At 35.9% G+C, this 19,689-nt stretch overlaps 1 protein-coding gene across 3 annotated transcripts in view; it reads right to left on the minus strand.

The window, feature by feature from the left end:
• The window catches only part of TENM1 (teneurin transmembrane protein 1), a 559,047-nt gene that overhangs the window by 160,412 nt on the left and 378,946 nt on the right, over positions 1-19,689 (minus strand). For all 3 annotated transcript variants that reach the window (XM_063082943.1, XM_063082944.1, XM_063082942.1), the window contains exons 12-14: positions 15,625-15,810; positions 14,015-14,038; positions 12,015-12,161 (exon numbers count right to left, since the gene is read on the minus strand). In XM_063082943.1, the coding sequence (XP_062939013.1) occupies positions 12,015-12,161; positions 14,015-14,038; positions 15,625-15,810 (357 nt within the window). The remainder of the gene's footprint in view (positions 1-12,014; positions 12,162-14,014; positions 14,039-15,624; positions 15,811-19,689) is intronic.

Here is a 19,689-nt window from a genome sequence, read left to right on the forward strand (position 1 = left end):
GTTTGTAGAAACAACTGGAGTTTACTTATGCCTGACAGCAATTTTTTTTTTTTGCAATTATTATTAAACATATGTATGTGATGAGTTGCTCTCTTTCATTTTCTGGGCCTTCACCATTTACTCCAGGCTCCTGAATCCATTGCTGTACCAAGAAAAAAAAAATCACACAAAGGCTTCATTCTTTGGTAGAGGACTGATGTGGGGCACAGAGGTTACGTGAGGAGGGAAAACTATTGAAAATCTGTGAGGCACGAACACTGCATTAGGTGCTTGGGGCAGTCAAGAGATAAAAAAGACCTTTTTCCTGTTTTCAGGAGCTCAGAGCTTAATATGAGAAATAGGTGTATAAACAGCTGACTCTTACTCTAGCGAAAATGTAAGAAGTGCTATAAGAGTGTATGTGCAAAGAGAAGGGGTTGGAGTGATTAACTGAGCATATGGACACTTCATTCCACACCCAATAAGCAAAAAAATTAAAGTCCTTCCAAGGTCCTTAAAGCAGGCAAGTGGCTCTAATTCAGTTGTTTAACAAGGGTAAATATAAAGATGCTAATCTTCTTGGTTTGCAGTGGAATAGGGATGTTCAGATGGATCAGTGGCTCCTTAAGGCTGCAGCTGAAAGTTACTGGCATTGGTTTCCTGCAGCTCTTTTGCTCGCTCTCTCTCCCCCACTTGGCTGCTCCTGTTGAGCTAGAGGGGGGATGTACCACGGCCAGGGGCAGTGAAAGCCAGGAACACCCAGAGAGTAGGCGTTGGGAACAGCAGCCCTAGGGCACCCAGGAAATATTTTTCCCCACATGTGGTCCTTTCAAATTCCCTGTACCATAGACACTACTTTGATTTAAAATGCAGTTTGCTTCTTTCTTGCCTTCCCTGTTTGTTCAGTGTATTTTTGCCCCTGATTTCTATTTCTCTGTATACATATGTCCTTTTTAAAATGTGGATGTGTTTCAATAAGGAGTTCTTTGCTACTCCCTTTTCTCCCCTCATCCAGCAAATTATATAGACAGATTTTCTATAGATTTTAGATGCCACTACCACCTCCCCCTCCAACACGTTGTTCTCAGCCTCTTATTAGCACATTATCTCTTCACTCTGCTAATTAAACATCTGGATGCAACTGAAAAGCTGGCAAAAATATAGGGCTGATTAAAGAGTTATCTGATGCCTGGAATTAGTGTATAATACACTAAATGATGAAAAATTGCTTTTCAAATGGGCAGTCACCTTTATCTTACATTTTTATTGAATAGTGAATTTGTTATTACCAAGATAATATATATGGAAGTACTTAGTGTCATGCCTGGCAAATATTAACAAATGCACTAGTAATAATCAGATTGGGCATTCACAGATTTCAATCTGTCAACCACACAATCCCTGCTTATTTTTGAAAAGAAATAGATTTTAAATAAATACTAACGTAAGAATGATCTCCAAAACTAGATTCTAAAACTAAACATAAGATCAATTCAAAGTTGGTACTCACATTCTCATCTAGTTATGTACTATAGATTCCAAGCTAATGTTTCATATTTAATAATTGTCCATTATACAGGGCTGATCCTTCAAGACCACTGTTTTCTGAGAGAACAGGAAGGCTTCTGTTGAATCTAGAAAGGCCGCAGGCAAGCAGACCAATAGTGGCTTGCAAGCCCAATTATAATTCTTAGGTGAGCCCAGTACATGGGCAAAGATCTACTTACCAATTATCACATTGGGTAACACCCCATATAGTATGTCTAGACTGTTATAGAGAAGTGAAAATGACAGTCACACTGGATGTGTGTATTTTTTCGTGTGGCTATTAACAGTTCTTTTATTGTTCTGAATTGGAAACCGTGGCACCCTACTGACAGCCAAGCTCAGTGTGTCAGATATGGACATATCATATATTAACTGATTTTACTTTTAGGGCCTGTTCCCTTTAAAGTAACAAAAAATAAAAGGTAGCTAAAAAGAGGGAGGTAGGTTACATTGTCTTGAAGGACTAAACATGGCATTCATCAATCCTAGCTTTGCCAACCAGTTTTGGGACTATGCCAGTTGGCTCAATTGGTGCTGATGAAGATCAAGGACACTGGTTTCTTTGCTACGTGATCAAGTCATTACATTAAACTCTTGCCTACTAGATGTATGCCCTTGTTTGAAAGAGGGAATGGACAAGGGAATATGACATAGAGGAAACCCATATTTTCCTCATCCTGAAAATGAGTTTACAAATATATATACTTTGGGGACAGCACCCATATTATCACTTCAATAAAAATGGACAGTTAATTCATGGTTGGTTATTCAAAAGGATTTGGAAACTTGTATAGATTAGTTCATATTTGCCAGGCAGTAGGTACTTCCATATATATTATCTCAACTAATCCTTGCAACAGCCCTGTTAGGTAAACATTCTCATCCCCATTTTACAAATAAAGAAGGGGAAAGCTAAATGTATTTGCACATTTGGAAGCAATCTAGGAGTCATTAACGTGTAGTGTTCTGAATACACATCACACAGTCAACACCACCTTCTAAGCAGTGAGTATTACTAGTTCTGACCTAGGCTGTAGGACTTCCAAGTGCCTGTAGGTTTTTAGAGCATATGAAGTGATAGAGATCACAAAACCAGACTACTTTAGTTCTAATCTTTACTTTGCCACTTAAAATCCATATGATCCTGGACAAATCAGTTCAACTCTTGGATTCTTAGTTTCCTCACCTCTAAGACGTGGATAACAACCATACCTACCCTACAGAGTTGTTGTAAGGCTCACAGGTTATACTAATGATAAAGGTGAAATTGGGTGCATTCAGGGTGGTATGGCCAAAGACTGGAAGACATTATGCTGTGTGAAATAAGTCAGTCACAGAAGGAAAAATACTCCACGATTCTTCTTATACGAGGCATCTAAAATAGTCAAACATACAGAAGTAGACAACAGAATGGTGTTTACCAGGGGATGGGGAGAGAGGGATATGGGAAGTTGTTATTCAATGGGTATAAAGTTACAGTTATATAAGATGAGCGAGTTCCTGCACAACGTAGTACTTATAGTTAACAATAAGGTACTGTGCACTTAAAATTTTTTTAAGAGGGTAGATCTTATGTTGTGTTCTAACCAAAAAAAAAAAAAAAAAAAAAAAAAAGCCCCCAAAACAAAGGTACACAAGGAAACTTTTGGAAGTGATGGATATGCTTATTACCTTGATGTGGTGTTTGTAACACAAGTGTACACATATATCCAAACTCACCAAATTGTATACATTAATTGTGTGTAGTGTCTCACATAGCATGTATTCCTCAATAAAGTTGGGAAAATAATCATAAGGGGCTTAGCACAGTGTCTAGTACATAGCTAGCACTTGATAAATATTAGCTATTGTTATACCAAATCTAGACTACATAGACTGCAAAGAGTCTAGGGATAGATGCCAATGGTCTGCAATGGCAGCTTGAAGTGTTCAGCCTCACTTCTATTGAAGTTGCCTTATCACTGGCCAGAGGGCAATTGACTTCTGTGTAGCATGTTCAGCTTGCTGGAATGTGTTCATTTTGTTAACTATGCTTGGTTAGGTTGTCAGGTAGGTAGGATCCTATGTGACTCTGAAAAGACCTACACAGAAACTTTTCATTCATTGTCTTTCACCGATTCATAATTTGTCACCATTTGGACAGGGCCTGTATTGAAGCTTAACCTTTTTAGCATCTACAGAATGGAGGGTCTGCCAAGCAAGTTAATAGTGAAAACAAAATTGAAGGACTGATCATTCCAATGACTCAATAAAACAAAATCTTCTGAAGCATTTGAAAAAGCCATAAATGGTGGAATAATTATAAATCATTCATAACTGTTTACTAAAGCAGGCCCCCTACTATGCACACCTGTTAGCTTAGTTATCCCTATAATATGCGTTGAAGGTAATATGACTGTATTTCCTTTGGAAATAGGTCATAATTTTTTTTCATTTACCCAGGCTGACTTTCACCCCAGGATTTGGCCGTATTAGTAAAAAGAAAGTGGGAGAGGCTCAAGTGCACTCAGTACTTGGTCTGCCCAAATCACTGTTATTGCCATAACCACATACTGTTAAATTTTTCTGTGGTGGGAAAATAAATTGTATGTCACTAATGTTCATGTCCTCTTAGTCTCCACCTGCCATCAATGGCTTCCCATAACACTTAAGCAAAAGCCCAAGTTTTGCTTCCTGACAGTCTGGTTCTTTGCTGTCTTTTTCTTACCCTTCAGACTTTACCTTCTTTTATACCCCAATCTCCTTTCCATCCCACTGCAATCTTAACAGCCCTCTGGCTGTTTCTTGATCATCTCAGGCATAATCTTCTATCAGGGCCTTTGCACACACTATTTCTATGCTTGGGTTGTTCTTCACCTTGATATCGATATGGCTTACCCTTCACCTCTTTTGGGTCTTTACTTAAATGCCATTTTCTCAGTGAGACTTTCTCTGACTATCTTATTTAAAATTCTACCCCTGCCCTACACTCCCTATCCTTTTTTTCCTGCTTTTTTTTCAATGTTATATATTTTTCATATACTTTAATTAGTAGAAAGTATTTTTTAATGCTTTTTTATTATTATTTTAATTTATCAATATACAGCATAATTTTCCTGTCCCTTTACCAATTCAAAAAAAAAAAATTCTTCGTTGCATTTACCATCTTCTATCATGCTATATATTTTTAAAATTTGGTTTATTGTCTGCCTCTTGTAACTACAACGTAGCCTCCATGGAGGCATTAATTTAGGTTTTTTTTTTGAAGCATTGCTATTTCTTCAATGACTAGAACGGTATCTGGCTCGAAGTAAGCATTCAATAAGTATTTGTTAAATAAATAAATGGATGCCCTAAAGTCCTATGTCTATGACATTTGTAAATGTTCCTAGAGATCAATAAACATTCAACTAATACATCAAAATATGTTATTAATAGATTCTTCATTGATACCACATTTTTAGTACCCACTTTATATTACTGTATTTCAAGCATTGTCTCATCCATATTCACCACTGCAAAGTAGGCAGATGTCAAATATTACTAGCTTAACCTGAAAGATAATGTGATAGGCTCAGTCATAGAGTGGTGAACTTGGTTATTAGAGTTTATATTTTTCACCGTCCTCTTGTATTTGGACGCACTCAGCACTTTAGGCTCTCATAATTAAGTGATGATCCTTTAATAAATGAGTTGCTTGGAAATGAGGGGTGTATAATTAGGAATATGCTTTATGATGTCAGGTTTTTTGTCCCCAACCAACTCTCGAAAGTAAATGTGGAGAGGGTGTCTGGCCCTTAAATAGAGCAAATGTTATCAATTCATTGCTCCTTCCCTTTCATTGATCCATGAGCTTATTTATATGTGTTCATATCTCACCCACGGTGCCGTTTTTTAGATCTAAAAACACAACATTATAAAAGAGGCTTAAAAATAGCTATTGCTCTTAATGAATGGTGATTTGTTATGAAGAATGATTCTTGGAAAATCATTCTCTTTTAGGCAATTAACTTATTGATTTTACCAATGAATACGAATATAGACCACTGGAAGAGTTTGTACAAGAGAAGTTTGGACAAACATGTGACTTTTACTTAAAAGATCAGATAAAAAAGGCTGTTTTGATTAAACACTCTTATTCGACATCTTTTTAACCTCCTTGACAATCTGTCCATAGTATCAGAGACCACTTTCCTTCCTCTATAATTAGAGTGAATAAAATGGAATCTTTGTTTGATGACTGAAGATCTTGTGAAACTCACAAGGCTCTGTGTGTGATCTGGCCCCTGCCTACCTTTATATACTAATATCTCCCTGACTTATTGTGTTCTAGCCACAATGACTTGCCTTTCACTTCCTAGAAGAGCCTAGTACATTTCCACCTCAGGACATTTGTGCATGCTGTTTCCCCTGCCTAAAACATTCTTCCCCTGACACATGTGAGGCCTCCCTTCACACCCAGACTAGGTTAGGTCCCCCACACTTACAACACATTTATAACACTCTAAAAGTTTTATAGCACTCTTTATAGTTGTGAATATATAGCTATTTATGTGGGTTCTTGCTTAATATATGTCTTCATTGCTAGACCACAAGCTTCATGAAGGCAGAAACTTACCCTGTTTGTCATTTTCTCCTCAGTGCCAAGCACAATGCTTGGCAAGAAGTAGTAATGAATGAATGGAAAACTGGGCACCAGTGTGAAATGTATGGATGAAAGGTAAACATTTGAGTTAAACATTTGGATCAGTGCTATCCAGTAGAATTTTTCTGAAGATGGGAATGCTCTAGTACTAAGCTGTCCAATACAGTAATCATAGAGCACTTGAGATGTGACTAATGCAACTGAGAAATGGAATCTTTAATGTTATTTTAAGTTAAATTTCAATACTCATATGTGGCTAGTGGCTGCCATATTAGACAATAAAGATTTTGATGTCTCCAAATATTTAGATATTGGATTGTCTATAAATTTAGTCAAATATCATAGAAAAGTTTTAAATTTTTACTAAGTCAAATTTATCATTTTAAAAATGCTATTGTGGTTTCTTCCCTTGCTTTTATATTTAAGAAGCCCTTTCCCATTGTAAGATCTGTCACCTATATTTTCTTCTAATTGTGTTTGAATTTTCTTTTACGTTTAACTCATTATTCCAGCTGGAGTTTCTTTTTTTAAAATCTTATTCTTTTTGTATATGGTACGGATTGAAAATCTAAGGTTAACCTGAGGTTTTTTTCTTAATAGTTGTTCCAGCACCATTTATTTCATAATGCTTCTTTTCCCTACTGATGTTTGAAGCTGGTTTTATAATATAATAAATTTTTATTTGTACTTGGGTGTGTTCCAGAGCTTTTATTCAGTTGTATTGATCTGCCTATTTTCACATCGGTAGCACTTCATTTTAATTATCATAGCTTTGAAATATACTTTAATGTCTGATAGTTCTAGTTTTCCCTCACTATTCTTTGTTTTAACTATTCTTGCTCAGTTAATATAATGTTAAAACTTTTTTTCATGTCCATTCACATGTGCATGTAATGTATGGTGATCATATCTTCCAAACCCCAAATTGAGACACATATTAAAAAATGAAAATGTGGCCACCATCATGTTAACTCTCCCCCTCGAGGCATGGGGTTATGTGCATGTTAGGTGTTTGTTGACTAAAGGGATAAATGAGCTCAAGGCATTTGATAGGTTTGTGACTTCTATAATAATTAGTTTTATATATACAATACATAAGATAGCTTTCCTTTTTTGCATGTTGAGGAAAACATCTAAGGGTTATTTTTTCTCTGTTTTGTTTTTACTGTTCAAGGAGCTCTTAGGTAGTTTCTAGACCAGCTGTGTCACCCACATATTCAGTGCAGCCCAATTAGTTACTAAGAGTCACAATGCATTGAATCAGAGTGTAACTAAAGTCAAAGCTGCAGGAAGTAGCAGTAATACTAATAAGTATTCAAAGCTGATCAGAATGCAAAATTATCCTGCCATTCCTTAAGTATCAGCTATAATACAGAGTAAGCAGGTAGCAGCTACTTGAAGCAACTGCTTGAAAGTGATCTTTTTTTTTTGATTGGAAAGATTTCTTAAGAATTACATCTTAGAGTTCCAGCACAGAGTTTAAGTGGTGGGAATAGCAAATAATCCAACACAGAACTGAGAGAAAAAACAGAGTACCCACCTGGGCCTGCCCGGGGTCCTGAGGCTTGCAGGAGGGGACCAGACCCTCCACCCACAACCACACACACTGCCAGTGCCATGGGGCCCACTTGGGGTCCTGAGGTATGGATCTGGGGACTGGACCTTCCTCCCACAACCAGTCACACCACCAGCACCAAAGGGCCTTTCCGGGGTCCTGAGGTATGGAGCCAGAAGCCACCAGCAACTAGATAAGGAGCATGCCAAAAACATCACCTCCATGTGGGTGGCCCACCACAGCCACCACAGTAACCACGGCTGCCATGAAAGTGGCTAGATGCCATAACCCAGTGCAGATGGTCCTCCAGCCCTTGGAGTGTATTGACACAAAGAGAGTCACCAGCAGAGACCAAAGAAAAGAAGAGGATGTCTTCTTCACTAAGCCCATTTCCATAGAGATGGAAGAAACATCTGCTCTATGATAATACTAGGGGACCTGAACACACCACTCAACATTGGATAGACCATCTAGGCAACAAATCAACAGAGTAACCATTACTCTTTCAGAAGGAGAGAAGAAATCTAGGGTTATCAGAGGTGGGAGGGGGGATGGAGAGAGGGGGATGGGCAGAGATTGGACAAGTGGCATAAAGAATAAGTATGATTTGTAACAATATATATGCTAGTAATATTGATTTGATCAACATATGTCAGCGTCGAATGCCCAAAATATGTATAATCAATTATGATTTAATAAAAATTAAAAAATAAAAGTTATGTGAACTATCAGCCAGTTGCAATAAAGATGTTTTAAGATGGAAAAAAAAAAAAGAATTACATTTTAAAAATTAGTACCACTTTTTTTCAGAAAGGTTCAATTGGAGCTTCTGATTTAATTAAAACACACACATATACACATAAGCACAAACAAGTATGTAAATATTAATCATTAATCATATTCAACTAAATAATTCCAGCCATTCTGGACAGCTGTAAAGCTGAGATCACCAAATGTATTCTTAGGGGTAATATTTAAATAGTGCAAAAATAGAATAGTGTAAATAATACAAATAAATAAATACTATAAAATAATAAAAAATAGTATGAAATAAATAAATAGTATAATAATACTAATTAAATAGTATAAATAAATAATTAAATAGTATAAAAATAGAATTATTGGTTTAAAATCTTAGTCATGAGGCTTTCAGAGGTTATTCAATCCATCTTTCTATCTCAAAGTAGAACTGAATTTATATTTATCATCAATATCATCTTAAGGGTACTAAAGGAGAAAAATCATAATTTGAACTTTCAAGGAGCTCCCCCCACCCTACTCTCTAAAGAGACGGTCAAAAAAATACTGTACACTTAACTCATATCAGGGTCTTTGATTTTAATTTGTGTATACACAGTTCTTAAGGAATGTTCATAGGTCAATACACATTCAGTGAAATCTTCTATACCTACTGTACCTACATATACCACAGACACTGAGAATCGGTAATTCATTCATTAAACATTTTTGACTGCCTTTAGGTGATCTTGAGGCCATAAAATATGCTAGATAAATATTCAGTTACTTTTATTATTTTACTAAGGCAGGAAACTTACTTTGGCTCAACCTTAACTGAGCCAGAAATTATAATTGCATAGGTTGTTAATATATTTTCTGAGCATAACCTTTTGACTAATACATCAACCGAGAAATCCCTATTACTACACCAAATCCTTTTCGCAATGAGACAGACCATCTAGGTTTACACCATCGATCTATTATTTGCTTGCTATATGATCTTTGCAATTTACTTAACTTCTAATTTGTATAGTACTGTCAGTAGTAGTTCCCACATCATGGAGATTAAATGAAACAATTCATATAAAGGGTTCAGCACAGCACTTGGTACACAGTAAACCCTGAATACAATGAAATACCATTATTATTAATTATAATGGGCATATAACTATTGGCAATGGGTCTTGCTTAACATGTAACAAGAAAACCATACAGACAGAATATAATTAAGTGCTTGATTGTATCATGCATATTATAAGCACCATGGGAGATTGAGGCGGTGGATGTCAGAGGTTTCATAGGAGATGTGGCTTGATTTGGGACTTAAATGATGGATGTAGAAGAGAGGGCATACCAGGTAAGGGGCATATAATGAAAAGAAAGAAAAAGAAGGTGAAGATGAGTCTTGCAGGGACATAAAAGCCAACTAAGTAATTGATCAGTCTATCATTTAGTTAAAAATCTCATACCAGCTTTCCTAACGAGGTTTAAACCATCTCTTCAGAAAACAGTCCGTTCTAAGTGTTGTGTGTGTGTGTATGCAGGGTAGTTTATTGTCTTTTAAGGGGTTCATTTGAATGATTTCATTTACTACAGTAGTTCCCCCTTATTCGCGGGGGATACATTCCAAGACTCCCAGTGGATGCCTGAAACTGATTGCCATTGATCACAAAATGTTTCTGTACATGTCTTCCACCCACAAATTTAATGCCCTTTTTCATTTTAACTGAGCACTTATTACATTGTGGCCGTAACTTTTGCAGTTAGAGGTGTGACAGCAAAGCTAGCACAAATTTCTTTTTCCTTCTTCACAATTTCATGAATAGAAGATTCATTCTTACTGTAGATCTTAGCAATCACAGCAAACAATTTTTTCCCTTCATTATTAAGTGGAGAGGTTTCACCTTTTCACTTAAAGAAAGCACTTAGGGCTTCTCTTTGGCATATCTGAATTGCCAGCATCACTACTTTTGCACTTTGGGGCCATTATTAAGTAAAATAAGGGTGACTTGAACACAAGCACTGCGATGCCTTGATGGTCAATCTGGTAACTTGGACATCTACTAAATGGCTAATGGGCAGGTAGCATATACAGTGTGGATACACTGGACGAAGGGATAGTTCATGTCCCAGGTGAGACAGAGTAGGATGACTCTGTTTTGAGATTTTATCATGCTACTCAGAACAGTGCACAATTTAAAACTTATGAATTGCTTATTTCTGAAATTTTCCATTCAATGTTTTTGGACCATAGTTGCCTGTGGGTAACTGAAACCATGAAAAGCAAAAGCATGGATAAGGGGGGACTGTTGTACTTATTAAAATCCTACTAGGCAGTTAATATTATTATCAACCCCATTTTAGAGATAAGGAAATTGAAGCATAGAGACATCAAGAAACATTCTAAACCATAGAACTAGAGCTAGTATGTAAATCCAGAAAGTCTAACTTCAAAGTCCTGTGCTCTTAATCATAAAGTTGCTTCCACTTAATTTTTATAATGTCTTGTAACTTTTTAAGATTAACTGCTAGCCAGAACAAAGAAAGGAAGAAACTCTTACATCCAATTTGGTGCTTAAGCCATGACTGCTACTTTATTGATTTAAGACCCACGTATGGATTCAAATGAAAAGGAATGCAATTATCTAATCAGATACAGACATTTGAGTCAAATTTAATAGTATACTTCATTTTAAGCTAATATACAGAAGTTAGAAAAAAAACCTTTTTTGTTAATCTCATGTTTCCTTGAGTAGAAGTGAGGATTTATTGTTTTAGGCTCACTCAGAGGTGGTTTGGTCTGTTTTGAGGTCTGATTGTACAATGTATTAGATACTTTTGTTGGCTTGACTAAAATAAAAATGGTTACCCTGAGGCTTTGGAGCCACATGTGGCTTTCTGAAATATCATGGCAGCTTTTGAATAAAATTAAAGAAATTCTACTGTGAATTGTCTTGATGCTGTGTCCTTTGAAAGACATAAAGTGTTACTTAGAGGTAGAGACACTAGAGGGAGCTCTAAACAACTAAGAAAGAATAAATGTATCTTATAGTGTGATAGTACAAGCTACGCTAGCATCTGACAGCTTGAACAGTGGTACATTAATTTAATTTGGTATAATAAATGCCGTGGCTATAAGAGGCAGCATGGCGTAGTAGTTAAGAAAACAGATTCTGAAGTCATACAGCCCTGAATTGGAACCTTGGTTCTGCTACTTTCCAACTGTGTGACCTTGGATAAGTCACTCACCACTCCCACCCTGAGCCTTAGTTTTCCCATCTATAAATAGGGAAAACAGTAGTACCTATACCTGATAGAGTTATTGTGAGAATTAAATGACATATAACACATGCAAATAATTTGGAATATTGCCTGGTCACAGTAAATATTCAATACATAATACCTTTTAAATATTACATTGAGACGAAAAAATAGTATAGTATGACCCTAAATAACTCAATATTGTTTGTGCTAAGGATTCCTAATTTTCACCCGTGACCAGGTTGATTGCCACTGTGCTAGAGCCTATGCTATTCCTTTCTTGTATGAACATTTTTATAAATTACTCACCTCCATCATTGTCCAAGTTATCTCCACAAAGCATTTCCATGACAACATTGCAGCCTGTCCCACTCCAACCCACCTGACACACACAGTGCCAACCATTTTGATCCAGGGTACATCGTCCATTTCCAAAGCAGAGTCCTGGGCAGCCATCTGAAAAGAGAGCAGAGAGTAACAATCACAGAGAAATCAGAATGGGATCGGCAAACAATGATGTACTTGCCTACAGGGAAACATCTAATCATCTGGTCTCCATTCAGATGAGGTGTTGAATAAATGGAAGAGGAGCTTGCTTGCTTGCAAAACCTTCCCAGGGAACTCGTTATCCCTTACTCTGCAGTGCTTTTCCTTAGAGAGCTAATTAAGCATTATTAATGCCAACCCCAATACCCAGCCTCTGGTTTAGATATAATGAAAACTATGGTGGGGACAAGAAATGTTTTTTGTTTGTTTTCGAAAAACCAATCTCGTCATCTCTATCAAAACAGGATGGATGACACTGTATCTAGTTATGGGATATAAGCTGGGAAAAGACAGCAGTTTCTATGAAGAGAAACTCCCTAACTACTTCTAGCCTGTGCTGATTTTTCTTTCCCTTGTGATGTATTGCTTCAGGACATAGACATGTTTGTGTACAGTTCAGACCACACCAGTAAGTATTTGCTCATACGGTGCCTTAGAAATGTGCCGCAGTTGCTTTGCATCTGTTCAGCTTTTCTCTTCAAGATTATTATTGATCTGAGGGCTAAGGATTGAAATTTTTACTTCTCTGGTCTCTCTCTCAGAAGCTAGCATAATATTATGCCTGTAACAGTAATATTAAGTGCTCAACAATTGCTTATGGAATTAACACATGCCAGATTTAGACTTTCAGAATTCTAGAGAATAACTGAAAAATATAGTCAAGAGGAAAGTGTACTGTTTAAATGACTTTTATCCATTGATAAAGCACCAACACTGACAACGATCTCTCTTTCGACTTCTAATTTTCTCAGAGATGCGTTATTCTTTTTCCCAGTAGTTCAGAGTTAGGCTCAACCAAAGGGTAACTGCACATGTGCCAAGTGCTTAGTGGGCAGATGAACAGAAACAATAATAGCATGTACTCATATCTGGATATTTCCCTTTTAACAATACAAGATCAGACCTGAATTTTGCTGGGGATAGGCCAATCAATATTCTTTTCATTTTCTATCTTTGAAAGAAAATTCTAGAAGTATAAAAAGCAAAAAATAAAAATTTAAGAATCTGTAAAAGTAACCCAATGTTCCTTCCAAATGGAACTATCAACAGACCAGAGGAAGAAAAAACTCTAATATAAAATGAAAGATGGCTGTTAGAAAATATGAAAAGTTTTATGTTTGTAATATCCTCAAGACCTGGCACAGGGTGAACATACATAGGTTTGAGAAAGGAATTTATCTAGTTCCATTCTAATAGATATACAACGGGTATGGAAAAATTAGGGATAATTTGGGGTATATTCAACTTCTGAAGCTAAGGTAATGAAAAGGACTGGGACATATGACAGAAAAACTCTTGCTGGCTCTGTCAAAGGCAGATCCCTGGAGGGATATGATGGGGTACTTCTAGGGGGATAATTCTTCTGCCCTTATGTGCATGTGGACTTAGAGCTATATTGTTATGTTAAAGAAAAAGTTCAGCTGTCTACCTAAACCTAGTTTATTTAATAATTACCTATCTGTGTTATACACATAGACACACAACCTCACACATACATAACTCAATATAAAGACAAGAAAACAAGGTCCTTAAAACTGCTTATCAGTAGATTCCATACTATGGTGAAAAGTGACTCTTTGATGTCAGAAAAACAAATTATCTTTTAGTCTGACTATTTTAGCATGAACCTGACAATATACACTTAAACAAGACTGCCAAAGGAAAAACAACAACCCCTCCCCCCCAAACACCCTTCCTTTCCCATGTGCATATTTTTTGCTTACAATATATTTCTGCTACAAAACTGGTGAGAAAAATCTTACCTCGGACAGCATCTAAGTAGTGAGCTAAAAAGAGGAGGAAAAAGAGTGATTGAATGAATTTCTGGGAGACCAAAGCTATACAACATGTACTAATGCTTTACCATCTGTTGCCTGGGAGGAGAACAGCAAACTGTGAACGGCTGAAATGCCTGCAGCACAAAAGTTGGTACACTGGCCTGTGTAGTTTGTGAATAATATTTTCTGTGGGAAAGATATTAATGGTTTTTCTGCAAGAAACTCTATTAGGCTTCCTAAAAACGTGTCATATTTCATTAAAAGTGTAAGAACTTCATTTTTACATTTCAGTAATAACTTCTGTGAAAGAGCATTGGCTTCAACTTCTTATGAGTCATATCTTTAGAAGGGAGCTCTGGAGTAACCACCTTTGGAAATCATCACAATATTTAAATCCTCTTAGGTGAAGGCAATAAACTTACTGTAGTGCAGGAATGTAATTACTTAAGCTGCATCTGAATCTCACCCCTCACCACTTTTTAAATGAATCTTAAATATTTTCCACAGCTGCAGAACAAGACTTACTATACCTTTAGTAGAGTAGTAATGCAGTTTATTACGATTATATGTTATATATATTACATATATTATACATTCCATTGGCAGGTTCCAAACATTATAACAAAATACTTTCACCTAAAAATGAAAGCTGTAGTACAGTCTAGTGGGGGAAAAAAGCCCACAAACAGTGAATTGGGTATCCAGAGGCCCACACTTGCTTTTGCTCTGCATGAGTTTTCTGTGTAGTAATGGAATGCCACTGGAACACTCTGTGGCCCACTTTGCTTAGCTGAACAATGAGAACTGTAATTGTCCTACATATGCAAGAAACCTTTGTGGCAGGTACGTGTATATATCGAGGGCTTTGATTATTTTTTCAGAAAAAGAAAGTATTTTATAACTGAAATCTGAATTATTATTAGTGTCTTTTATAGTGTGAAGATCACATGACAGACTGATTATTACACAGGTTTTCCCTTGCCCACAGACTATTCTCCCAGGCAGTATTCTGAAAATTTGTGAAACTGGAGTAAGAGAGGGTGGATGTTTCAACACACACTCTCTACACTACCAGATAAACAATTCAACACAGATGTTCTATGATGATAGGTCAGGAGTGCCTTCCTCATATACATTAAAGACAGCCTCTAATGATATCATATAGTTCCTGTTAAAGTAGTCCCATTTAATGAAATTGCCTCTAAGTGCTTTCAACTGAAACAGCCTATACTTTTCAAAAGGAAAAATGGGCAATGAATGTTACCTTCACAACAAAAGCACTTCTCTTATTAACTAATGACACTTTATTCCAATGTGTCATCTTTCATTTGAGTAACTGAAAGCATTTGAAAGCAGAAAACATAAGGAATACTGAGGTAATGAGAAAGGAAACGACACAAGAAATAAGTAGGATATTATCAACAAAAGAAGAAACCTTCCTGTTCATAGAACTTTCAAACTTGTAACCAACCCCCTCCTCCTCCTCCTCTTCTCCAATCTCAAATTCTACTAAAAGCCTGGCATTTGACTCACTAAACTGCTCTTACTTCTTCAATTAATCCAACTTACTATGATCAAAATATGGTGGTACTTACCAATTGTGCAGTGGTCGCCCTCCCATCCAGGGCTACACTCACATTTCCCATCTTTGCATTGGCCATGCTCAGCACAGTGAGAATGACAGGAGCGTTCCTCACATGTTGGTCCTACCCAGCCTTCTTCACATTGGCAAATTCCCCTTGAGCAGACTCCATGGCTACCACACTCCATGGTACAGAGCTCTGTGTGGAATTTAAAGAAGAAACATTAACATATTTTATTAAAAACCAGCATTCATTCTTTCCAAAAAACATTAGGATTACCAAAAATTTCAGTCTATGCTTATATTTGAAAAAAATTTATAAACAGTTATATAAACAAAATATATATATAAAAAAGTCACAAAGATTTCTAGCATCTGAGTGAACATACAAGGAACTCTGCAGAAATGGTAAAGTCCCCAAGTATAAAATAATGCCTAAGCCAAACTGATTTTGAAAAGTCCACAAAGTAACAACAGCATTTAAGGCTTAGAAATAAAGTGAATGACAAACAAATGCCAAGTGGATTTCACTAAAAATTTATTGAGATCACAGATAATGTTGCAAGGATTTTATGATACTGCAAGATTCATTGGGGAGGAAAACCCAGTAAAACAGTGCCCTAACTTCATTAAGGAAAAGTTCAATGATTGGAAAGATAACAACTTTCTAATAAAATTCATAATATACAAAAGGTAAAGCTGCCAATGATAGTAATCAACTAGTTTTCCTGATCATACTGACAATATTTGCATTTACTTTAAGCATATAAAATGACTCCTGGTTGATTAAAGTACACAGCCTTCTTATCTTGAAATGCTATTCAGTATTTAGCCAATATAATGATGGTGACTACTGGCTCTGATGAGGTTCTCTCCTTTGTCCCCTTGACTTTTCGATGAGAAACGTTGAATATTAATAAAATCATGACAGTAAAGAATCAAAAATAAAAGCCTGGCAAGGCTCTTTCTTGATCTAATTCCCTTGCTAGAGGAGGAGAAGTGGGATAAAAGCCTGTTGAAAGAATGCAATAGGTTTTGGGTAAAATTTGCCATATATCCTTGAAAGAAAAAAGGTTTTCTGGAAGACAAGTTGTTTCTTTCATGGTCTCAAATTCTGAAACTGATTTTAATATATTAAGAGGTATTGATATATGATGCTATTAATATATTCCATAGATAACAGAGTTATTTTATAGCAGGTGACAATATTCTTCTGATAAAGCCATGGTTATGGATTTTATTATAATCTGGATTAATTTGTTCACTCATTTATTCACAAATATTCTCTGAGGGTTAGGGTATGATGGAAAGAGTAGTGGCTTTGAAATAAAGACACCTGCATGCCTGATTCCTCCGCTTAATAGCTATGTACCCTCAGACAACTTACTGACATGCTCCCTTAAGCTCTGTTTGTGTAAGTTTACAATGGAAATAATAATATTTATACCCCACAGGGCCATTGGACAGATTTAAGGTCTATTTTAGAGGTAGAACCAACAGGACTTCCTCAAGATTGTATATGGGGGATGAAGGAAAGCAAAAAATAAAAGTTTGGCTTAAAAAAATGGGTGGACAATGCTGTCATTAGTGAAATGGGAAAGGCTGAGGGAAGAATAAGGATGGAAGATCAAACAGATTAACCTTAAGACATGTACAGAGAGCTAAGTGTAGATGTCAATTAAGAAGAAGCATATATGATAGGCTAGGGCTGGAGATATAATATTGGCAGCCATTAGCATATAGGTGGTATTTAAAGGCATGAAACTGGTTAATATTACAAAAGAGAGAGAATAGGAGAGCCCCAGGAATGAGCCCTGAAGTATTCAATGATTTAAAGACCAGTTAGATCACTATAAATACATACAGTTATTATCCATCAATTAAAAGTAAAATTTCAAAAAGCCATAAAAGAGAATGAAATACTCCCATTTGCAACAACATGGATGAACCTTGAGAAACTTATGTTGAGTGAAATTAGCAAAGCACAGAGGGATAAATACCACAGTGCTCACTCATATGTGGGAGCTAAGAGAAAGGAAGGAAAGAAAGACCACAGTAGTGCGTTGGACTTGCAGAGGAAGGGAACATTGCTAGGGCTGCAAAGTGGAGGGGGGTTGTGGGAGGGTGAGGGTGGTCGGGGGACAATTGGGTGGAGACACAGGGTACAAAAGCAATTTCTGGTAATTTGTATCTCATGAATATTCATAAAAAAAGATCAGGCAGGAAAAGAGCAACCATCAAAGGAGACTGGGAAGAAGAGGGCAGTGAATGATAGGAGGAGATCAGGAGACTGTCATGAAACTAAAGTCCCAAGAAAGCAGTGGTTAATCGTATCTAATATTGCTGAAAGGTCAAGTAAGACACAGGCAGAGAATTCCCCACTGGATTTATCAACATGGAAATTGTTGATGACTTTAGGAAGAGCCATATTGATAAAGTGGTAGTTGTGAAGCCAGATTGGAATGGGTGGAAGGGTGAATAGAAAACTGTGCAGGGGATTGCCAGTTTGTAATAAAAGTCTAGGACACAGAAAAATATATTTTAAAAAGGTGGGCTTTAAAGCAAGTCTCAACATATTTCAAAGTATTGAAATCATATGTAGAATGTTTTCTGCCCCATTATGAAGTTAAACTTGAAATCAGTAACAGAAGATGACTGTAAAATCCACATATGTTTGCAAGTAAAGAAATGCACTTCCGAATAAACTGTGGAACAATGAAGAAATCCTCATGAAAATCAGAAAATAGTTTGAAATGAATGAAAATAAAGGTGCCACATATCAAAACTTGCGCAATGTAACTAAATCCATGTGTACAAAAAATTTTATAAGGCAGAAAGAAAAATCAGCTGAAAAACAATGACTTAAGCATCTGTACTAAGAAATTAGAAAAAGAAGAGCAAAGTAAACTCAAAGCAAGTAGATGAAAGAAAAAATAATAATAAGAGCTGAAAGTAATAAAATAGGAACAGACATACCATAGAAAGGATCAACAAAGCCAATACTTGATGTTTTGCACAGACCAATAAAATTTATAAGCCTCTGATGAGGAATGTTCAAGAAGAAAATGCAGAAGACCCAAATAACCAATATCAGGAATGAAAAAATGACATCACTATAGATTGCACAGACAGAAAACGTCACAAGAGGATTAATACAAACAATGTTTTGTCAACACATTTGAAAATTGTGATAAAATGGACAAATTCCTGGAAAGATGCAGCTTACAATAACGACACAAGAAAAAATGGAAACTGAATAGTCTCTATAAAGAACCTTAATCCACAACGAAAATATTTTCACAAAGAAAACTCCAGTCTCAGATGACTTCACCTGTAAATACATCAAACTTTTACAGAAGAAAAATTGCCAATCTTGAATAACCTTTTTCAAAGAACAAAAAAAGAGGAGATACTTCACAATGTGCTTTATGAGGTCAGCACAACCCTGATATAAAATTCTGACAAAGATATTATAAAGAAATAATACAGGCCAATCTCATTCATGAATATGGATACAAAAATCCTAAAGAAAATATGAACATAGAAAATCTAGCATTACATATCAAGAAATATCATAACCAATTTGTGCTTATTCCAGGAATATCATAACCAATTTGTCCTTATTCCAGGAATACAAATTTGCCTTAATATATGAAAAGAAGTCAATGTAATTCAACACATATATGGAATAAAAGAAGAAAATCATATGATTGTCTCAACAGGTATATAATAAGTATTTGATAAAACACTAAATGACCATTCATGATAAAAACTTACAGCAACTAAAGACCAATAAAAACTTACAGCAACTAAAGATCAAAAGGAACTTTAAATCAGAACTTTAAATTAGCTAAAAACTTTAAATTAGCTAAAAAAACCCCACAACAAATATCATATTTAATAGTGAGATGTTGAAATGTTTTCTTATATTATTAAGACTGTGAAAAAATTCTTATAATAATCATTTCTATACAACATAATTTTAAAGGTCCTCCCTAGTGAAATAATGTAAGAAAAAGAAAAAATGTATAAAATTGAGAATAAAGTCATCAACATTCAAAGACAGTACTATTGGACA

The sequence above is a fragment of the Cynocephalus volans genome, chromosome X (assembly GCF_027409185.1).
Source record: "Cynocephalus volans isolate mCynVol1 chromosome X, mCynVol1.pri, whole genome shotgun sequence".
Lineage (NCBI taxonomy): Eukaryota > Metazoa > Chordata > Mammalia > Dermoptera > Cynocephalidae > Cynocephalus > Cynocephalus volans.